At 44.3% G+C, this 21,861-nt stretch overlaps 1 protein-coding gene across 4 annotated transcripts in view; it reads left to right on the plus strand.

Moving 5' to 3' along the window:
* Positions 1–15,611, plus strand: part of LOC139268732 (flavin-containing monooxygenase 5-like) — a 141,965-nt gene extending 126,354 nt beyond the window's left edge. For 3 of the 4 annotated variants that reach the window (XM_070887362.1, XM_070887361.1, XM_070887360.1), the window contains 4 exons: positions 5,230–5,417; positions 7,145–7,497; positions 8,554–8,626; positions 13,770–15,611. In XM_070887362.1, the coding sequence (XP_070743463.1) occupies positions 5,230–5,417; positions 7,145–7,497; positions 8,554–8,626; positions 13,770–14,115 (960 nt within the window). In that variant the 3' untranslated portion in view covers positions 14,116–15,611. The remainder of the gene's footprint in view (positions 1–5,229; positions 5,418–7,144; positions 7,498–8,553; positions 8,627–13,769) is intronic. The other variant, XM_070887363.1, reaches the window with a different exon arrangement.
* The last annotated feature ends 6,250 nt before the right edge of the window (positions 15,612–21,861 follow it).

Below are 21,861 nucleotides of genomic sequence, written 5' to 3' on the forward strand. Positions count from 1 at the left end.
ATAGTGCTGAAAATGGAAATTTGCGCCCGAATATCGCCCAGATTATCATCGACTGCTATTTTCGGCATTTCACCCACAATATGCTGAAAAGATCGCTGGCCGAAAAAGTTGCTGAAGACAAGCTGCATTCACCTGACCTTAACTCAGCTCTATTTGGCAGTACTCGGCACTATGGACGCCATTTTCTAACTCGGAGGATCTGTACTCAAAGGCTGCTTCAAGTGCTTGTGAATCAATTTGTGAGTGATTTTAAGGGCCTTTTTGACTCTTGTCAATCATCTAAGCTCATTTGTATCTGTTGAGGACAAATTAAGGGCATTTATAGTGACGGAGCCTGTAATTTCTCAACTAGTATTGATCATTAATCACATGCCTCAAAATAGAGATGGGAGAAGGTATATTGAAGAGCATTATGTGCCCAATCAAAGAGATGACAGACTGCTGCTGCTGCGGAGGCATTACATCCAACGCATTTACAGGGATAAGCGATCATACCTGGACTTGTCTGATAACACATGCATTAGGAGGTCATCAGTGAAATATGCCAGCTAATTAAGGGAGATCTGCAGCCTACCATCACCATCAGGACCGCACTGCCCATTGAGGTTAAGATTACTGTGGCACTTTCCTTCTACACATCGGGCTCCTTTCAGGCCTCAGCTGGCGACATTTGCAGTATATCTCAGCACGCCACACATTGCTACATTCGACAGGTGATTGAAGCCCTTTACGTTCGAAGGATGGACTTCATAAACTTCCCTATGACCAGGGAGGCACAGACTGAGAGGGCTTTGGGTTTCTCGCGAATAGCAAACTTCCCCAAGGTGCAGGGAGCAATGAGAGGGCTTTGGGTTTCTCGCGAATACCAAACTGTCCCAAGGTGCAGGGAGCAACAGACTGTGCGCACATTGCCCTGCGAGCACCTTTTCAAGATGCAGAGGTGTTTCAGAACCAAAAGGGATTCCACTCCCTGAATGTGCAGCTCGTTGTCGACCACAAGCAAATAATCATGGCAGTAAATGCAAATTTTCCAGGCAGCATCCATGATGCACACAGCTTGCATGAGAGCACTGTCTCTGACTTGTTTAAGAGTTAGCCACAAGGTCACGGTTAGATGCTGGCTCATGACCCCTGCGTAAGCCCCAGACGGAAGCCGAGAAGCGTTACAATGAAATTCATATCGTCGAAAAGACAATTGGAGTGCTTAAGCAGCGCTTCAGATGCCTGGACCACTCGGGAGGCAACCTACAATACCACCCTGAGCAGGTTGCTGAGTTCATTGTGGTGTGCTGCATGTTGCATAGCCCAGCTATCAGGAGAGGACAACAATTGCCAGATGGGACCACCGGTCCACCTTAGGAGAGAGGGGAGGCGGAAAAGAAGGAGGAGGATGATGAGGACCTCTGGGAGGACAATCAGCCTGGCGATGAACCGATGAACCCATGCCCCCTCCCCCTCCGGAAGACTGGAAAAGTCCCGTGGTAGTTACGCAGCTGCAAAACTCTTGCTTTAGCAGTTCGTAAATGAACGCTTTGCATGAATTTACATTGGTGACAGTTACAGTTGCGTTACGTTTCATCCTGGCCTCACCTGGCCATGGCCATTGTTTCCAACCATTGTACTGATGTTTTACCTTGCGTTATTCGAAGACACTTCAGGACAATTGTAAAGTTAAATAAAAATGTTTAATAATTAAAGACGAATTTGAAATTTTTTAGAACACACATGTATAACACCCCCTCCCGCCCACCCCCCCCAAACCCCAAACAGTCAACAACATTTGTAACACAACAACAATATTAACAACACCCTCCCAACATCCCCAACAGTGAACATTTAACAAACATTTATTTTTAACTAGAACTAAGAACTATATACAGCACGCCACTCCCTACCTGCGGCCACACTTCCCTCCTGCACCTTGACCCCCCCGCCCCCTTGTATTAACCCCCTGTTTAACTCCCCGAGTAATGAGACCAAGACGTCTTGCAGCAGGGGACCTCAAGGCCTGCTGCTGTGGTGGGTGGGTGACATCAGCAGAATCTCCTCGGTGGCTGGCGGAGAAGATATTTCCGAAGAAACGTCTTCCGAGTGAGAAGGAAGTTCTTCCTCCTGTCTTGCATCTGTCGTGGTGCTTGGTGGGAGAGCAGCTTGGGGTGCAGTGCCATCTCCCGACACTATCGCAAGCCGCAAGGCGTCGGTCGTTTGCCCCATTGCCGCATCTATCCGATCCATGCCCTCCGTTATTCGTGCGGATATTGTGGCAATGATTCCGGTCAACCCACCAAGCGCCTGGAGGAGCTCTCTACCTATGTCGATGCTCGCCCTTGACTGTGAGACCATGTCCTCGTTTGTATCTGCCCGTCGCAGCGTGTGCCTACCTCGCCGACTCAACCTCCGTGGGGTCGGCATGGGCACTGGATGCCTTGGAGTGGCCTGCTGCAAGCTGCTTGGCCCCGCTACTTCATCCATCGATGACGACGTGGCCGCTGGTACCACAGATAACAGGTGGTCATTTTCCTGCTCCTCAGTTGTTTCCTCTTCTGCATCCGTGGTGATGACGACCTGCAGCGGTACAGGTGTTGGTGCAGGGGCCTCCCTTTGTGCCTGGGGAGCTATAAAACATAATTGAGATTATTAGAAGAAAAGGGTAGACTTGAGAATGCTTGCGCTGCGCTGGCATATGTACGAGGAGCAACACTAATGCAATAAATGTGAACGAGACACGTTACATATGATTAAATCATATGGTTGTTAATCTATGGAATTCTCTGCCTCACAGAGCTGTGTAGGCTTAAGGCGGAGATAGACAGATTTTTGAGCGATAAGGGAATAAAGGGTTATGGGGACTGGGCAGGGAAGTGGAGCTGAGTCCATGATCAGATCAGCCATGATCTTATTGAATGGCGGAGCAGGCTGGAGGGGCCAAATGGCCTACTCCTGCTCCTATTTCTTATGTTCTTAACCTGAGAGTAGTACAGAAGCTGCATGCATAACATGACATCGTTCATATATTATAATGAAATGCCGTTACATTACTTTAAATTATCACTGGTTTACCACTGCTTTACACATTACTCACATGGTGCAACAACGGCATCTGCACCACCACGGGTGGCAGAACGATTGTGGCTGCCCACTAGTGCTGCAGCACGTTCCTCCAAGTTGGTGAGCGGCTGCAGTTCAGTAGGCCCTCCTCCAGTGCGCTTCTGCTCCACCCGATTCTTAGATATCTTCCTCTGCAAACGTGACAAGAGCATGGTATAAGCTAATTGACTTGGTACTATTATGGAAAGACAACAGATTCTAACGTTATATGCGAATACGGTTTGTATCCATAATGGATGCGTGGTTATAACATCTACAGAGAAAATATTTAATAAAATCGTGATTAGGAACTCATGCTGGACACCAAATATCTCGCATACAATCTCCAGGAAGGGCCCCATCCACAGGCTGTGCCATTCGGCGCCTGAGGGGAGATAGGCAGTTTATTTGAATCGATGGAGGTCCCCTGGGGGGGGGGGGGGGGGTCAGGACCGCTGGTGAGCTCGGCAATGACAGGACTGTAATGGGAGGGGGCACCGTGTCCCTGGGCTGTGCTCGGGGACCTCCGTGTGGCAGGAGCTAATGTCCCAAATTGTCCCAGGGCAGACAGTGTCCCAGGGCAGCTCTCCCCCAATCCAGGCTGGGTCACTGTGTGAGTGACAGCAGCCGGAGAGACAGTCTGGGTAAAGGTGACCGGACCCCTCAGTGCTCAGTCGTGCCCCATCCACCAATGTAATCAAAAAGGAGAAGGTGCCCAAGTTAAAGACTTGCTCACAGCACATAAGATTTCTCCTTTTAAACTAAAGTGGTAGAAATGCCGAATGTTTGCGGTCTGTCTGTTTCCAGTCATTCCTTTATATAATAATTAATACTGTTGATTAAATGTAAGGCATCTGAGCAAAATTAGATTTAAAGGGTGCAGGTTCTCTCCCCAGTCCAAATCTTAGCAGGAAAGCTACGCAAGATTACCCAGCTTCATTACAATCTGGCAGATTTACATTCTAATTAATTCAGTGGATCATTACAACTTAAAATCTCATAATTTAATACTTGCTCTTGCCGAAGCATCCAGGCTGTTCTACCTCTTGTGGCACTGGTCTGTCGTGGGACACTGAGGAAACAATATCGGCGATCTCACCCCATATTTTTTGATAGGTGCGGGGGCGGGGGGGGGGGAGATTTCCCATGCCCACCCCGGGTTAATTGTCCCCACCGACTTTCTACCTCATTTACGAGGGCCTCATTTGCTTCATCAGAAAAGGCTTTCACCCTCCTCCCTGACACCACCTCCTGCTGTACACTTGTATCGTTCAACATTTTTGATAAACACTTCCAAGATTTAAGACTTAATTTTAAAAAACAGAGACAATGCTCAAATTACAACTAAATCAGTGATGAACTCAGATGATTGCTTCTTTCTCACTCCTCTCTCTCATTCTCTCTGACTCTTCTGAGCATGCGCAGTTGACCCCTGAACTCCCGCATCATGGGAAAACTTCTTTGCTTAAAAAAAAATGGGCATGCGCAGAATGGCCATTGCTGTGGCCGCCAGATTTGCAAGACTGAATACATCGCTAAGGCCCATTATATATAGCTAAGGCTATTGCCCAAAATAAAAAGCCGAAACTAGCGATCTTTAAAATGGGCGATATTCCAGCGATCCTGAAAAATAAAAAAAACACTAAGGCTGGAAATATCGCGAGTCTAGCCCATTCTCTACAGCTAATCTGTAGAACCCCTTAATAATTTTAAATACCTCTATCAGGTTATTTTAACAAGTTTGTTGGTCACCATGATTTAAAAAAGGACATTTGTTAATAGAATTATGGCACACAAGCCCACGACTTTTAAAGAGCAGAGGATGAGCTTAAGTTAAAATCAGTTTTGCAAGGAAGTGACAGGTGCTTTATGGGCCAAATAGTAGGCACTTGCAACCATTCACCCGCGATGCAAAGTTTGATCATGCCCCCATATATTTATGTACTTTCCAGCACCATTGAATAATAATTAGAAGTGGGAAACCTAGTGGGATTGTTTTTCTTTCCCTCTCAAGCTCAAGAATTAGATGCACATATTTGGTTCTCTTGGTGAAAGTATGATGCAGTATTGGTGTTTACTTGCGCGCATACATGGGGCAAATTTGAAACTTACTACCCTTATGTTCTTCAAAATGTTTTGTAGGTATTTCTGAGTACGAGAAGAGGCGCCTGGATACTTAACCGTGTGGCTGAAAAAGGATTCCCTGCAGACATGCTGTATAACTCTCGCGTTAATAGCCTGTTTCCTTCAGCTATGATTTCCTGGCTTGCTGAAAGAGCTTTGAACAGTCGATTCGATCATGTAAACTATGGCATGAAGCCTAGCCACAGGTCTGTAGTACCCAACAACATTCTGTTCTAGGAGACTGAAGATTCCTAGCGCAGCTATCTTTCCACCTTCTAAGTCGCTCCTTGTAACATACCTCTTTGACCAAGATTTTGGTCACGTATCCTAATGGCCCGTATTTTGTGGTCAGCTGTGAAGGAACGGTGCTTGCTGTTCATTACGCTTAAAACTGTCCACAGACTTTGTCAGATTTTGCGTGGCAACTTCTGGTTTCTGGAGATCCTTTTCAGCTCCCACAAACAACAATGTGATAATGATCAGATAATCTGCTTTTTTGTTATGTTAATTGAGGGATAAATATATTGACCAGGACACGGGATAACGCCCCTGCTCTTCTTCGAAATAGTGCCATATGATCTTGAGAGTGTCCACTTCAGAGGGCAGACGGGGCCTCGTTTTAATGTCTCATCTGATCGACGGCACCTGTGACAGCGTAGTGCTCCATCAGCACTGCACTGGAGTGTCAGCCTAGATTTTTTTTTTGTGCTCAAGTCCTTGGAGTGGGACTTGAACTCACAACCTCCTGACTCGGAGGCGAGAGTGTTACTCACTGAGCCACCGCAACTTCACACACCTTTGTGTTTTTTAATGCCGATTCTGTCAGTGAGGTACCAGTGCAGCGAAGCTTGTGGACAGAAGTTGCTGTCCAATTTGCTCCTAATAACGGTGAGTGCTGATATCCGTAAGGCAAAATCCGGGCCAATTTTACGTGGCTCGGTATCTGATAATGCTCCTAGAAAGCGCTTTGGAACATTTTACTACGTTAAAGGTGTTTGATAAATGCAAGTTGTTGTTGGGACAGATTTTTATTTTAGAAATTAATGGACAGAATTTTAAGCTGCATTTTGCGGTCTCTTAGCCTCCAGCTCATTCCCCCAACTACCTTCTTAGTTACTTATTTTTCTCACCTAGTTTCTCCTTGCTGGGGTAGAGTTCCATAGATCTTGAATGCCCTTCAGAATCAAGGACCAAGGGTACATCGTAGATAAGGCCAGTCTTGTCCTCACATGCCGTCCATATGCATATTTCCATCAGGAACGGGAATCCTGGCCAATTTTTCCTCTCCCCTAGCCCAGGGCCACTGCCTCCAATCGTAGTGATGTTATTCACACTGGCTCAGATCAGCTAATTCAACACAGACCGCGGCGTGAACATGGGAACTTTCATTTTCTATATAGTTTAGGCACCGACCAGATAAACTCGCTAACATTATGAGTAAAGTTGCTTTTTTTAAAATTAGGTTTGTGATAATTTTACCTTTCACCAAAGCAGGTGCAGCCAATTGATTTCCCTACTCAAATTGTGTCTCTGCTAAAACATTTACTTCCCCAGTGCTGGTCATCAGTGAGAGTGCAGAACATGTGTCACCTAGTACCTTGCCTTGCATTCCTTCTAAGTGCCACCCCAGTCTCAGATCTATCACCTTCCAATTTCCATCCTTCCCTCTGTGGAAGCAAAGTCTGTGCTCTTCACACCACCTGGGTTTTCGCTGTTTGGGAGAATCACATGAAGGGAACATCCACCTCGGTCACCTCAATGACTAAGTTCCTTTGCTTTTTTGTAATTGCCCATCACATTCCTGGCAATATTTGTACATTCACTGGTCCTGGCAATTAATAAGTTATTTTGTAAACCTGGATTGTAATTTCTGAAATGTTGTTGACACTAACATACACCAACCATTATTGTTGGGGTGCTTTCTCTATTGCAGTTTTCACAGCCAGCATCCAACAATCAATGATGATTTGCCAAATCGCATTATATCTGGAGCTGTTCTTGTGAAACCTAACGTGAAGCAATTTACTGAAACTGCTGCTGTTTTTGAAGATGGCACAGCGGAAGACATCGATGTTGTTGTTTTTGCAACAGGATACACTTTCTCATTCCCGTTTCTGGAAGAGTCTGTTGTTAAAGTCGACAAAAACCATGTTTCTCTCCATAAATACGTCTTTCCGCCTCAGCTGGAGCAGCCAACACTGGCCATCATTGGTCTTGTCCAGCCAGTAGGAGCTATTATGCCAATATCTGAACTTCAGGCACGTTGGGCCACAAGAGTTTTTAAAGGTACAAGGATACTTAAAATAAAAGTGAAGGATATAAAGTATTGTATGTGATCTCTGTAGACCTGAACAAAGTAGTTGTGTTACTGAAATAATGTCATTTTGTGGATTTCTTGTTGCTAAGGTGAAGATAACTTACTACAATTCCTCAGATGGCCTGTCAAATAAATGCGTTGCATGGTGAATACGAAGAACATAAGAAATAGGAGCAGGAGTAGGCCATTTACCCCCTCGAGCCTGCTCCGCCATTCAATAAGATCATGGCTGATACTGAGCTGCACACATCACAAGGTCCCAGGTTCAATCCCCAGCATGTGCAGTGTTAAATTTAATCTCTTTGCTTCTTGCTGTTTTTCTCTCCCTTCTCAGTTGGGGACTGCAAATGATCCTAAAGTGTGAGGGAAATTGTTAGTAAAGAGTCCCTGCTCCTGATTGCTGGCTGGTGGAGAGTTCAGGAAAGACTGTGCGTGAAGGCTGGATAAGAAAAAGATTGAGGTGACTGCGATAGCTGACCAAGTAACCCCCTGATAAACACTTGTGTTGAATTACACATGAAGAATCCCCTCCTGGTTGAAGTTCCAGAGGACAGTTGATGCCCAGTAATAGTCAGCAACTCCTGGAGGGAAATTGAGGGGAAAATAAACATGGATGACTTGATCGAGCAGTCATTGCACCCTGCTATAACCTATTCTTTCCAAGTTGTTCCAAACTGCAGAACCTTTTCCTGGGATTGTCAGGCTTTTAAAATTCAAGTTCCATGTCACCCGATCACTACTTTGGGCTTTGCCCTTCATGCTACTTTCTTAATTTAAAAAAACTCTCAGTTGATGTAGCGAATTCAAAGAGGGCCCTTATGACATAATTAATCCCCGCCTTTATATATATATCCCTGGCGATTCAGTCGCTGGTTAAACAGCAAGTTAAAACATACTAATTTCTGTCAAATACAGCACTGTGCTGCTGCAAATTGGAAATTCATTTGCTTTTTACAATATCCATGAGGTAAACCTAATTTCCTGTGTGGAACAATGTTCTTTTAATTTAGTGTTTCATTTTACAGGTTTGGCTAAACTGCCTTCTGTCAGCACCATGATGTCAGAGATATTGGAGAAGAAAGGAAAGATGGCCAAAAGGTATTCCATTACGTCGAATTTACAGCACTAAAACAGGCCATTTGGATTAACTGGTCTGTGGTGGCATATATGCTCCACACGAGACTTCTCCCACCTCTCTTCATCTCACCCTATCAGCATATCCTTCTATTCCTTTCTTCCTCCTGTGCTTAACTAGCTTCCCCTTAAATGCATCTATGCTATTTGCCTCAACTACTCCATGTGGTAGCGAGGTCCACATTATCATCATCTCTGGGTAAAAACGTTACTTCTGAATTCCCTATTGGATTTATTAGTGACTATGTCAGAGATATCGGAAAAGAAAGAAAAGATGGCCAAAAGGTATTCCATTAAGTAGAATTTACAGCACTAAAACAGGCCATTTGGGCTAACTGGTCTGTGGAGGCATTTATGCTCCACACGAGCCTCCTCCCACGCAATAGTAAGGAAGGACATTAGCTTGGATGATGTGGAATCTGTATGGGTGGAGCTGCGGAATACCAAAGGGCTGAAAATGCTAGTGGGAGTTGTGTATAGACCATCAAACAGTAGTAGTGAGGTTGGGGACAGCATCAAACAAGAAATTAGGGATGCGTGCAATAAAGGTACAGCAGCTATCATGGGCGACTTTAATCTACATATAGATTGGGCTAACCAAACTGGTAGCAATACAGTGGAGGAGGATTTCCTGGAGTGTATTAGGGATGGTTTCTAGACCAATATGTCAAGGAACCAACTAGAGGGCTGGCCATCCTAGACTGGGTGATGTGTAATGAGAAAGGACTAATTAGCAATCTTGTGCGAGGCCCCTTGGGGAAGAGCGACCATAATATGGTAGAATTCTTTATTAAGATGGAGAGTGACACAGTTAATTCAGAGACTAGGTCCTGAACTTAAGGAAAGGTAACTTCGATGGTATGAGACGTGAATTGGCTAGAATAGACTGGCAAAGGATTCTTGAAAGGTTGACGGTGGATAGGCAATGGTAAACATTTAAAGATCACATGGATGAACTTCAACAATTGTACATCCCTGTCTAGAGTAAAAATAAAACGGGGAAGGTGGCTCAACCATGGCTAACAAGGGAAATTAAGGATAGTATTAAATCCAAGGAAGAGGCATATAAATTGGCCGAAAAAGCAGCAAACCTGAGGACTGGGAGAAATTTAGAATTCAGCATAGGAGGACAAAGGGTTTAATTAGGAGGGGGAAAATAGAGCATGAAAGGAAGTTTGCTGGGAACATAAAAACTGACTGCAAAAGCATCTATAGATATGTGAAGAGCAAAAGATTAGTGAAGACAAACTTAGGTCCCTTGCAGTCAGATTCAAGTGAATTTATAATGGGGAACAAAGAAATGGCAGACCAGTTGAACAAATACTTTGGTTCTGTCTTCATGAAGGAAGACACATAGAAACATAGAAAATAGGTGCAGGAGTAGGCCATTCGGCCCTTCGAGCCTGCACCACCATTCAATAAGATCATGGTTCACCTCAGTACCCCTTTCCTGCTTTCTCTCCATACCCCTTGATCCCTTTAGCCGTAAGGGCCATATCTAACTCCCTCTTGAATATATCCAATGAACTGGCTTCAACAACTCTCTGCGATAGGGAATTCCACAGGTTAACAACTCTCTGAGTGAAGAAATTTCTCCTCATCTCAGTCCTAAATGCCTTACCCCTTATCCTTCGACTGTGTCCCCTGGTTCTGGACTTCCCAACATCAGGAAGATTCTTCCTGCATCTAACCTGTCCAGTCCCATCAGAATGTGATATGCTTCTATGAAATCCCCTCTCATCCTTCTAAACTCCAGTGAATACAGGCCCAGTCGATCCAGTCTCTCCTCATATGTCAGTCCTGCCATCCCAGGAATCAGTCTGGTGAACCTTCGCTGCACTCCCTCAATAGCAAGAACGTCCTTCCTCAGATTAGGAGACCAAAACTGAACACAGTATTCGAGGTGAGGCCTCACTTAAGGCCCTGTACAACTGTAGTAACAATTAACCTTTCGGAAATACTAGGGTCTAGAGAGAAGGAGGAACTGAAGGAAATCCTAATTAGGCGGGAAATTGAAGGGATTGAAGGCTGGTAAATCCCTGGGGCTTGATAGTCTGCATCCCAGAGTACTTAAGGAAGTGGCCCTAGAAATAGTGGCTGCATTAGTGGTCATTTTCCAACATTCTATAGACTCTGGATCAGTTCCAATGGATTGGAGGTTCACTAATGTAACCCCACTTTTTAAAAAAGGAGGGAGAGCGAAAACAGGGAATTATAGACTGGTTAGCCTGACATCAGTAGTGGGGAAAATGTTGGAATCAATTATTAAAGATGTAATAGCAGCGCATTTGGAAAGCAGTAACAGGATCGGTCCAAGTCAGCATGGATTTATGAAAGGGAAATCGTGCTTGACAACTCTTACAGAATTTTTTGAGGATGTAACTAGTAGTGTGGACAAGGGAGAACCAGTGGATGTGGTATATTTGGACTTTCAAAAGGCTTTTGACAAGATCCCACACAAGAGATTGGTGTGCAAAATTAAAACACATGGCATTGGGGGTAATGTACTCACGTGGATAGAGAACTGGTTGGCAGACAGGAAGCAGAGAGTCGGGATAAAAGGGTCCTTTTCAGAATGGCAGGCAGTGACTAGTGGGGTGCCGCAGGGCTCAGTGCTGGGACCCCAGCTATTTACAATATACATTAATGATTTAGATGGAGGAATTGAGTGTAATATCTCCAAGTTTGCAGATGACACTAAGCTGGGTGGCATTGTGAGCTGTGAGGAGGATGCTAAGAGGCTGCAGGGTGACTTGGACAGGTTAGGTGAGTGGGCAAATGCATGACAGAAGCAGTATAATGTGGATAAATGTGAGATTATTCACTTTGGTGGCAAAAACACAAAGGCAGAATATTATTTGAATGGCGGCAGATTAGGAAAAGGGGAGGTGCAACGAGACCTGGGTGTCATGGTACATCAATCATTGAAAGTTGGCATGCAGGTACAGCAGGCGGTGAAGAAGGCAAATGGTATGTTGGCCTTCATAGCTAGGAGATTTGAGTATAGGAGCAGGGAGGTCTTACTGCAGTTTTACAGGGCCTTGGTGAGGCCTCACCCGGAATATTGTGTTCAGTTTTGGTCTCCTAACCTGACGAAGGGTGTTCTTGCTATTAAGGGAGTGCAGCGAAGGTTCACCAGACTGATTCCTGGGATGGCAGGACTGACATATGAGGAGAGACTGGATCGACTGGGCCTGTATTCACTGGAGTTTAGAAGGATGAGAGGGGATTTCATAGAAGCATATCACATTCTGATGGGACTGGACAGGTTAGATACAGGAAGAATCTTCCTGATGTTGGGAAGTCCAGAACCAGGGGACACAGTCTAAGGATAAGGGGTAAGGCATTTAGGGCTGAGATGAGGAGAAATTTCTTCACTCAGAGAGTTGTTAACCTGTGGAATTCTCTACCGCAGAGAGTTGTTGATGCCAGTTCATTGGATATATTCAAGAGGGAGTTAGATATGGCCCTTACTGCTAAAGGGGTCAAGGGGTATGGGGAGAAAGCAGGAAAGGGGTAATGAGGTGAATGATCAGCCATGATCTTATTGAATGGTGGTGCAGGCTCAAAGGGCCGAATGGCCTACTGCTGCACCTATTTGCTATGTTTCTATCTTATATTTAAGTTCTCTAGTTTTGGACTCCACCACAAGTGGAAATATCTTCTCTCGTCTACCCTATAAAATCCTTTCATCATTTTAAAGACCTGTATCAGGTCACCCCTCAGCCATCTCTTTTTGTGGAGAAAGGAGCCTCTGCCTGTTCAGCCTTTCCTGATAAGTATGTCCTCTCTCAGTTCTGGTATCATCCTTGTTTGTCCTTTTTGCACCTTCTCCAGGGCCTCTATATCCTTTATAGTATGTAGACCAGAACTGTACACACTACTGCAACTGTCGTCTAACGTCCGGATGAGGCCCCTCGCGTGTTAATCATGAAGATTGTGTGCCCTATGCTGGGCTTTCTACCATAGGCTGCAGATTCTCCTGGATCCTAAGAATCCACAGAGTGCATGGAAATCTGCCCAAGAGATGGGTCACTCCTGTGCCTGGTGCCTCTGAACCCCTCCCCACTGCCACTCCAATCACAGTTCCATGCCAGCTGGCTGGCCACAAAAAGCAAGGGGTCAAATCAGTCTAACACATGGAAAAGTCCAGAGAGACTGACCTCGGGGCAGATCGGAGAAGGAAAAAAAACAGAAGGCTGGAGTGTGCACATGTTGATGGGAAAGAGATGAGAGTTCATGTGATGCATCACCTGGCTGGTGGGTGGAGTCAATCTTTCGTCAGGTTGCAGCTGGGAGGTGGGTGAATCGGCAGGGGCCAGCCATGGCAGAGCCTGTGGGAAGCACCTAGCCGCAGTCTTAGAACAAAACTGATGGTATCTATCCTGCGTGCCTATTGCCCACGTGGGCCGTGCTGACCGTTTGGGACTAGCCAGGTAGTGCCAACATCGAACTGGGGGGTGGGAGGGTGTGCGTGTTGTGGCTGGGGAATGGCACTACGTCGCCTCTCAGGAATTTTGACTATTTGGCTCACCGCGACTAGTATTTCATGTTTTTCATATCTGCAAAAATATTGATCTTGCATTGAAAATGTACATAAACAGGAGTTTGTTACAGTTTGTGACCAAGGCCACTTCTTGCTAATATTGAGAACTGTGCCATTAAGAGTTGTTTGTGAGCTCCCACAATGGTCAACAATGGGTAAGTGCATTGCCGGGTGCAGTGCTAAGCCACATGGGCACGGATATTCCCTTGTTTGATCCCGGGCTGCACTGAGTGAGTTGACCTCAAGCGGAGCAGTAGTGGAGACAAAAGCTAGTGGGAAATGCTCTTGCTCACTATCCAGTGACACTTGCTGGATAATGTGTGCCTGTGAGTACATTGTGTGAGAATCGGGGTTGGGCTCGGCTGGATAACTGCTCGATATTCACTGTCAAAGCTCACACAGCCAGAATGCCCACTGTGTTGAAGGCTGCCAGCCCCTCTGGAACAGTATCCCAGCATGAAGCTGTGGCCTGCAGGGAAGTGGAGCTTGAAAATTCGAGACAAAAATCAGATTTCTTTTAAGTTGTATCTCTCTTCCTGTCTTCCTCTCCCTCTGTATCAGGTATGTCTGCTCCCAAAGACACACTATTCAAGTCGATTACGTACCCTGCATGGATGAATTAGCTGAGCTGATTGGTGTGAAGCCCAACATAAAGGAGCTCCTCCTCAGTGATCCACGGTTGGCATTCCACGTTTTCTTCGGCCCCTGCTCACCGTACCAGTTTCGACTGACTGGGCCCGGAAAATGGCCGAAAGCTCGGGAAACCATCCTCACACAGTGGGAACGCACCATCAAACCTACCAGAACGCGTGTGGTCTCTGGTAGGCAGCAAGAAGCCACTTTGCCAGTGCTGCTGAAACTCCTGTCTCTGTTGGTTGTCCTTGGTGCTGTTTATCTGTTTCTCTAATTAGTCGGAAGGTTTTCCTGAGGAGTTTCTCTCAGCTTCTGTGTCAGCCAGCCAAGTAATGAGAGAGATGCAGATTCTGATAATAGCATTGATTACCTTTCATATGATCTATTTTGATTCCTGTGGATTTTGTTCCTAAAGACTCAATGCCTTGATTGAATCAGGTTCGACGTCTGGTTCAGCTGTTGCTTTTAATGGAAGGAACATTTCATCAAGAAGCAGCATGCCAAGTGTAGGTGCTTATCTAATGAGTGAAATGTTCCATGTGGTGTTAATAATTACTGATTTATAAATTGCGTATCCTTTTTTATTCATGGGCTAGTAACATGCAGTGTATTCGGGTCAGATGTTTTAAGAAATGAGTGTGAAAAATTGTGATTTTTTAAATGCTATATCAGTACTATATTTTTCTATTCTAACACTCACCGTCCAGGCTCATGAGGAATAGCCACTTGACTGAGGTATTGCAGGGTGCTTGTGGATCTCAGCCCCAGCTCATTGTGAGTGTGAGCAGGGGAAAAACAAGAATCACTTTCACATACTATATGACAAATATTTAGCTATTTTTTTTTCCAAACAGGTATACTTAATCACCAGAAGTGGGGAAAAAAGCATACATCACACGGATCTTCAACTTTATCTCAGTTCATGACACTTGCAACTTTTGAGTCTTGGGGCCAAAATTGACCCTTTGTTTAAGGCCTGTTACCTTCGAAGTGTGCCGACCACGCTGAGGAGTGGAGTGGCCACTGACTTTTGGTGGAATGGCCGCTGTTAGCCCAATTGCCCTCCTGAGTTTTCCCGGCGGTGCCTCGATTCCTTCCCTTACCGCTCTGCTGCTATTGATCGGTATTAAGCACATCATCACCGTGCGCTCTGTCGATCAAACCCCCCCGATGGTGACATTCCCCTTCAAAAATCATCGGCCCACCCGGCGACGCCAAAACAAGTCTTACCCCAGTGGTCCAGTGAGGCTATGTCCAGGAGGGCCTACAGCCGCTGCCGCCATGTTTTTTTTTGTCGGCCGACTGCCAGGTCGGCCTGACAGTTATGCCCCCGGGTTCGTCCGGGCCGCCAACAGGCCTCTAGCACTCTTTCAGGCGGTGAGTTCCATACACCCACTACCCTCTTGGGTGCCGGGCCACTGGCCCAGCTGAAACCCTCCCAGTGAGCCGAAGTTTTAAAAACATGAAGGGTCTCCCCTTTAGGTGAAGGGGTGACACGGTGCCATGATGACGTCATCGCAGCAGCCACTTCACACCACCACCAACTTCCGCCCCTCAGTTGCCCCTCTGTTTATGGGATCTTGCTGTGTGATAATTGGCTGTATGTTTGCTTACATAACATACTAATTCATTGTGTGTGAAGTGTTGAGACATTTCGGAGAGATTTGTAGCTGATAATATTTAGATATGAAATTACCTAAAACCTGCAGCTCTCTTGGTTTTATTTTGAAGGTTGGAATAAATGTTTGTGCCAGACACAATTAACTTCTTCATCTGTGTAATTGTGGTACATGCAGATTGTTATAAATAATAATTAGTGGCTTTCTTTCCCTGTCAGTTTCACTGAGGGTTTGACTGATGGTGTAAAAGTTGACCCAGTGAAATCCACAGCTACGGGATGCATCAAATCAGCGGGTGTAGGTATTGGCAGCAGTAAATATTCAAGAAAACTCAGTAACTGCTGGAACAACACTAATTAAATTGCTAATGTACGTCTCTCAAAAGCTCAGTTCTGATCTTTTAAAACAGTAGAAGAAAATGTAAGAAATTAAATCAGCTGCAGCTCCTGTTGTGTTACGATTTATTTTCCAAATGGGTTCTCGTAAGATTTGTAACATGAGTTAAAATTCTGAATGACTATGGACCGGTTTAATATTAATGATGTGAGTGTTCATAGATTCATAGAAATTTACAGCACAGAAGGAGGCCATTTCGGCCTATTGTGACCGCGCCGGCCGACCAAGGCCTATCCAGCCTAATCCCACGTTCCAGCGCTTGGTCCGTAGCCCTGAAAGTTACGGCACTTTAAGAGCACATCCAAGTATCTTTTAATTGTGGTGAGGGCTCCTGCTTTTACCACCCTTTCAGGCAGTGAGTTCCAGACACCCACTACCCTCTGGGTGAAAAAATGTCCCCTCAAATCCCCTCTAAACCTCCTACCAATTACTTTAATCTGTGCCCCATGGTTGCTGACCCCTCTCTACGGGAAATAGTTCCTTCCTATCCACTCTATCTAGGCCCCTGAAATGTTATACACCTTAATAAGGTCTCCCCTCAGCCTTCTCTGTTCCAAAGAAAACAAACCCAGCCTATCCAATCTTTCATTATAGGTAAAATTCTCCATTCCAGGCAACATCCCAGTAAATCTCCTCTGCACCCTTTCCAGTGTAATCATGTCCTTCCAGTAATGTGGTGACCAGAACTGTACACAGTACTCCAGCTGTGGCTTAATTAGTGTTTTATACAGTTCAAGCATAACCTCCCTGCTCTTGTATTCCATACCTTGACTAATACAGGCAAGTATTCCATATGCCTTCTTAACCACCTTATCTACCTGTCCTGCTACCTTCAGAGATCTGTGGACATGCACTCCAAGGTCCCTGTGTTCCTCTACACTTTTCAGTGTCCTACCATTTAATATGTATTTCCTTGCTTTGTTAGCCTTCCCCAAATGCATTACCTCACACTTCTCCAGATTGAATTCCATTTGCCACTGTTCTTCCTATCTGACCAGTTCATTGATATTTTTCTGCAGTCTATAGCTTTTTTCTTCATTGGCAACCACACAGCCAATTTTTGTATCATTTGCAAACTTATTAATCATACACCCCTACATTCAAGTCTAAATCATTGATATATACCACAAAAAGCAAGGGACCTAGTACTGATCTCTGTGGAATCCCACTGCAAACAGCCTTCCAGTCACAAAAACACCCATTACCCTTTGCTTTTTGTCTCTGAGCCAACTTTGGATCCAACTTGCCACTTTGCCTTGAATTCTTTTACTGTCGTGACCAGTTTGCCATGTGGAGCCTTATCAAAAACCTACAACAACAACGTTTATTTATATAGCACCTTTAACGTTTTAAAACGTCCCAAGGCACTTCACAGCAGTGATATAAGACAAAACAGATAAATTTGACACCGAGCCTCAGAAGAATAAATTATGGCAGATGACTAAACTACATAAAATGCACTACACTCATCGCCCCGCCTTGTTACCTCCTCAAAAAATTCAATCAAGTTAGTCAGATACTCCCTTAACAAATCATGATAACTGTCCCTGATTAATCCATGACTTTCTAAATGAAGTTTTAACCTGTCACTCAGAATTTTCTCCAATAATTTTCCCACCACCAAGGTTAGGCTGACTGGCACTCAGTCTATCCCTTTCTCCCTTTTTAAACAAAGGTACAATGTTATCAGTCCTCCAGCACCACACCTGTAGCCAGAGAGGATTGAAAATGATGGTCAGAGCCTCTGCTATTTCCTCTTTTGTTTCTCTTAGCAGCCTGGGATACATTTGATTCGGGCCTGGGGATTTATCCAATTTCAAAGCTGCTAAATCTCTTAATACTTCCACTCTCGCTGTTTATTTCATCTAATATTTCAGACTCCTCCTCCCTGATTGTAATGTTTGCATCACCGCTCTCCTTGTGAAAACAGAAGCAAAGTAGTCATTAAGAACCATACCCACTTCTTCCGCTTCCACACACAGATTATCTTTAAAGTCTCTACTAGGCCCTACTCTTTCTTTAGTTATCCTCTTGCTCCTAATGTATTTACTTGCCAAAAATGTTTCATGCTCTCTCTTTGCTTTCCTAATTTCCTTTTTAATCTCACCCCTACACTTTCTATACTCCTCTAGGGTTTCTGCAATCATCATCATTGGTGGTCCCTCGAACGAGGATGATTTGCTTCTACATGGGTTCACAGATGTTTCAATGAAGGACCCGATGCTCCAGTCCTGAACTCCAATTGAAAAGGTGGAAGATGCCTGTGCATGGATTTTTTTTAACATGTGGTGATGATTGCACATCAGCCACCACAGGGGCTTGACAGAGCTAGGCCTTTATCCAGTGGCAAGGGTTAACCAGGATGACCGGAGACCTGCTCTGCTGCACGGACCTAGTGCGCACACACATCGCATCGTGGGCTGGCCTATGCTGCCCCTGGGCCCGCGGCTCTTCTGGGCCCCATACCCTCATTTGCCTCACCTCCGCCACGATCTCTCGGCATAATTGGTTGGTGATCCAGAATTGTAGTTTTTGCTACCTCCCTTTGCATGAATTAGTTTGATTACTTGAACCAAAAAAGTGATGGTGTGATATACTTTCCAACATTGCAGATACCTGTTAAACCAAGACTTTCAAATATCTAGATATAGGAGGACCGGAAAGAATTCAATTAACTTGCTGTTCAGATTTCTATTTAGAACTACTAATAACTAAAATGAATGCTTCAAAATTAAATTTATACAGCTCATCTACATTACTGCATTATTCAAAAATAATGTACAATGACCTCATGAAAAAGTAACCTCCTATTGAGTACATTTTAACTCATTCCTTCACACTACACCGTTGTGTCATAACTCCATAAGGTTTGCAAAACATAAAACGAAAGGGCTCAACTGTGAAAAAAAATTACACCCACTGAACTAAAGTTGAAAAAAACTCCAACATTTGATTTGAATATTAACACAAACAGCAGGTATATTTCAGGATCCTTGACCTTTTGCACATGCATCAAGAAAACAATTCACAGGCTATTTTAGGACTAAAACTATCCAACACCTTACTTCTGATATGGACATGTATTTCACTTTCGGTCCATTAATAGTCCACAAGAAAAACCTACATAACTACATGAATAAAAGCAAACATGACCTAACTCGTTATGTCCTTTCACCAGTCTTCTGTACACAACTATAGGTTTAATCAAAGCTTTTGCAGTTTCAGATGCGCATCCATGCATGGAAAGGAATAAGCATGCTTCCACACAAAGGTTTTGGGTCATTTTAAGAATGCACTGTCTACTTTCAGAGAAGCGGTTTGCTATGGTGATTGACTTTTTGGATCAGGCTGGATCTTCCATTCATACACTTATGACACAAACATAAATTGAATACATTAACAGATATGGCAGGATTAAACTCCAACAAACCAGAAACACATTTTACTGGATCAGTATGGAGTGAGCTAACTGCTGCCTTATGTTAGTGCGACACCTTTTGAGAAAAATTAGGCATGCAATTGATTTACATTTCATGGTAGCAACAGAAAGTTCACATGATGGTAAATAGATTATGAAGCCCTTTACTGAAATAAGAAAGCAAAGGCCATCATGGATACTAGAATCATGGACTATCAAGTCAAGAGGCTTTCCCATTTTAGTCTGAGATTTTTTTTTATTACTTGGCCTCCTTGCAAACGTTCATGCAAAGATACAAGATAAGTTGCTACGTATGCCCTCTATGTACTGAATATATAATGACAGAACTGTGATATATACGATTACAAAGTTACAGCGATACAAGTGAACAGTGGGCAGACTGAAGACTTAAAGGCTCGTTTACAACTGCGAATACTGACTGGAAAAATAATAATTTCAAGGTTTCCATGTTTGCACACACCATACCGACCAAAGCAATGGGCTCAATTTTCCCCAAAGCATTTTTTTGGCATACTTGAAGAGTTACGCCCTATTTGTTGGGGCCAAAAAAAAAATTGTAAGTTTCCTCGTTGGATTTCTTCATTTTGGCGAGGTGTAACCCGACCTTTAGTTTTGGGGGTGGAGCCTTGATCTGTGCCAAAAAGATCGGGCTGCCATGGTAACCAGGGACACAATGCGAGCTGAGGCTGCAAGACCAGACGGCCCTCGGGCGGGGTTGCAGATAAGTTGCTGCTATGTGTTTTTCAATTCTTTTAGTGTGTCCGGGCACCTGCTGCGCCGATTTCCTTAACTCTCGGGAAGGTTTTTCAGCAGAGGCCACATACACTGCCCTAAGCACAACTGGAGTAACTCTCAACTGGCCAAACTTCCCTAATTGGCGCAGGTGGCTGGTTACGTCCCCTTTGGCTGAAAAAAAAACTTACCTAAAAAAATCGTAACTAACTGAGTTACACTGGTGCAAATTGATTGGAGAAACTGTGGTTTTTCAACTTAGGCCAAAAAGAGCAACCTGCTCCAAAAAAAAGGAGGAAATCACTGGGGAAAATTGAGCCCATGATTAGCTCAGAATTTGCGGTTGTAATTGCAGCAAAACTGTTAGCATTCACTGTTATTACAACTGTAAAACTGACAGCAACTTCTGGCTTCTGCACATATGCAGTTAAAAGTGGAAATCCAGACGTTGCTGTCAGTCATTCCCTGATCCTCCACAGGGCGTGTTGTTGCACTCCCCACAGCTGGCAATCAATTTAAATCACTACAAGAACGTAAGCTTTTACACTCCAATACCGCTGTTAAAACCCCCCTGAAAAAGTTACGCCTTGTCCAATGAAGTATAACTGGGTTTTAATGGTGTACTGAGTCATAACTACTGCTGAAAAACCATTCTGGCCCTGAAAAACTAAATTTATATTTGTGGAGTGTCAATTTTTTCCATTACAATACAAATTGCATAGTTTTTAATATACCGTATATACTCGCGTATCATGCGACTTTTGAAGACCTAAATTGTAACCTAAATTTGGGGGGTCGCATGATACGCGAGATACAAAATTTGCGGGTGTGAAGTGCTGGCCAAGATTAGGCTGTTAGGCTGTTAAGCAGACCGTATCCACGCTGAATCACGGCAGGTATCTCCTGGGCTGGATTGCAGCCTCTATTGTCACTTGCACTGTATCTTTGCTGTGGTCTAGAGATCGCCACCCACAACTCCCTCTGAAGTTTGCTGCATTATTAGAGGCTCCATCTATCTCAGCCCATGCTTCTTTTACCCGCAAACACAGTAGAGGCTGTGGCTGAACGACGCTAGTCAAGCCAGCTGGAATGATTGCTATATCGGTGTTCGATTCGCGAACAGCTTTCACAACAGAATCCACTCGATGTTTCATGATTCGGTTGTTAAGGTCTGTATTCGATCGTTGTTATGTGTTAGGGTACTTATTACATGTTGGGTACTTGTTAAACTTGTTTGAAAGCCTAGCCTAGTGGCATCTGGTATCTCAAAAAAGTGACTCGCATGATACATGAGATATATGATAAAATCATGTTTTGGGGACGAAAATTTAGGAGTCGCATGATACGTGAGATCGTAGGATACGCGAGTATATATGGTACATTTTTTTTTTAAGTTTGTGATATTTCAGCTTCCACATTAATCCCACGTGCATGTCCCAATCTTTATTTTGCTCTCTGTAAAATGATTTAAAAAGTGAAGGATAATCATTGCATCATACTTCCTGGTTTGTTGTCTGTGAGGATTCTGCAATGTGATTGGCTACTTAGCCAGCTTGATGACATCACTGTTGCTAGACATTGGAGATTCCCGAGACACGGTGCCAAAATGAAATTAATGTTGGGAGAGGCGAAATCAACACCACAGTGATGGCTAGATCTTTCTGAGCAGCTTTTCTTCACCGTCAGCAGCAAGTGCCATCACTTTGCCACTGATCGCAAAATCCGGGCTTGTTAGGGCAACTTTGGGAAGTTCCAAAATGACACTGCAACCTTGCTCCAGAGGGCATAGAAGCAGATACTCCAACACATGATGCTCAAAACCAAAGAGCGTTTT

Source organism: Pristiophorus japonicus, chromosome 8 (genome assembly GCF_044704955.1).
Source record: "Pristiophorus japonicus isolate sPriJap1 chromosome 8, sPriJap1.hap1, whole genome shotgun sequence".
Taxonomy (NCBI): Eukaryota; Metazoa; Chordata; class Chondrichthyes; family Pristiophoridae; genus Pristiophorus; species Pristiophorus japonicus.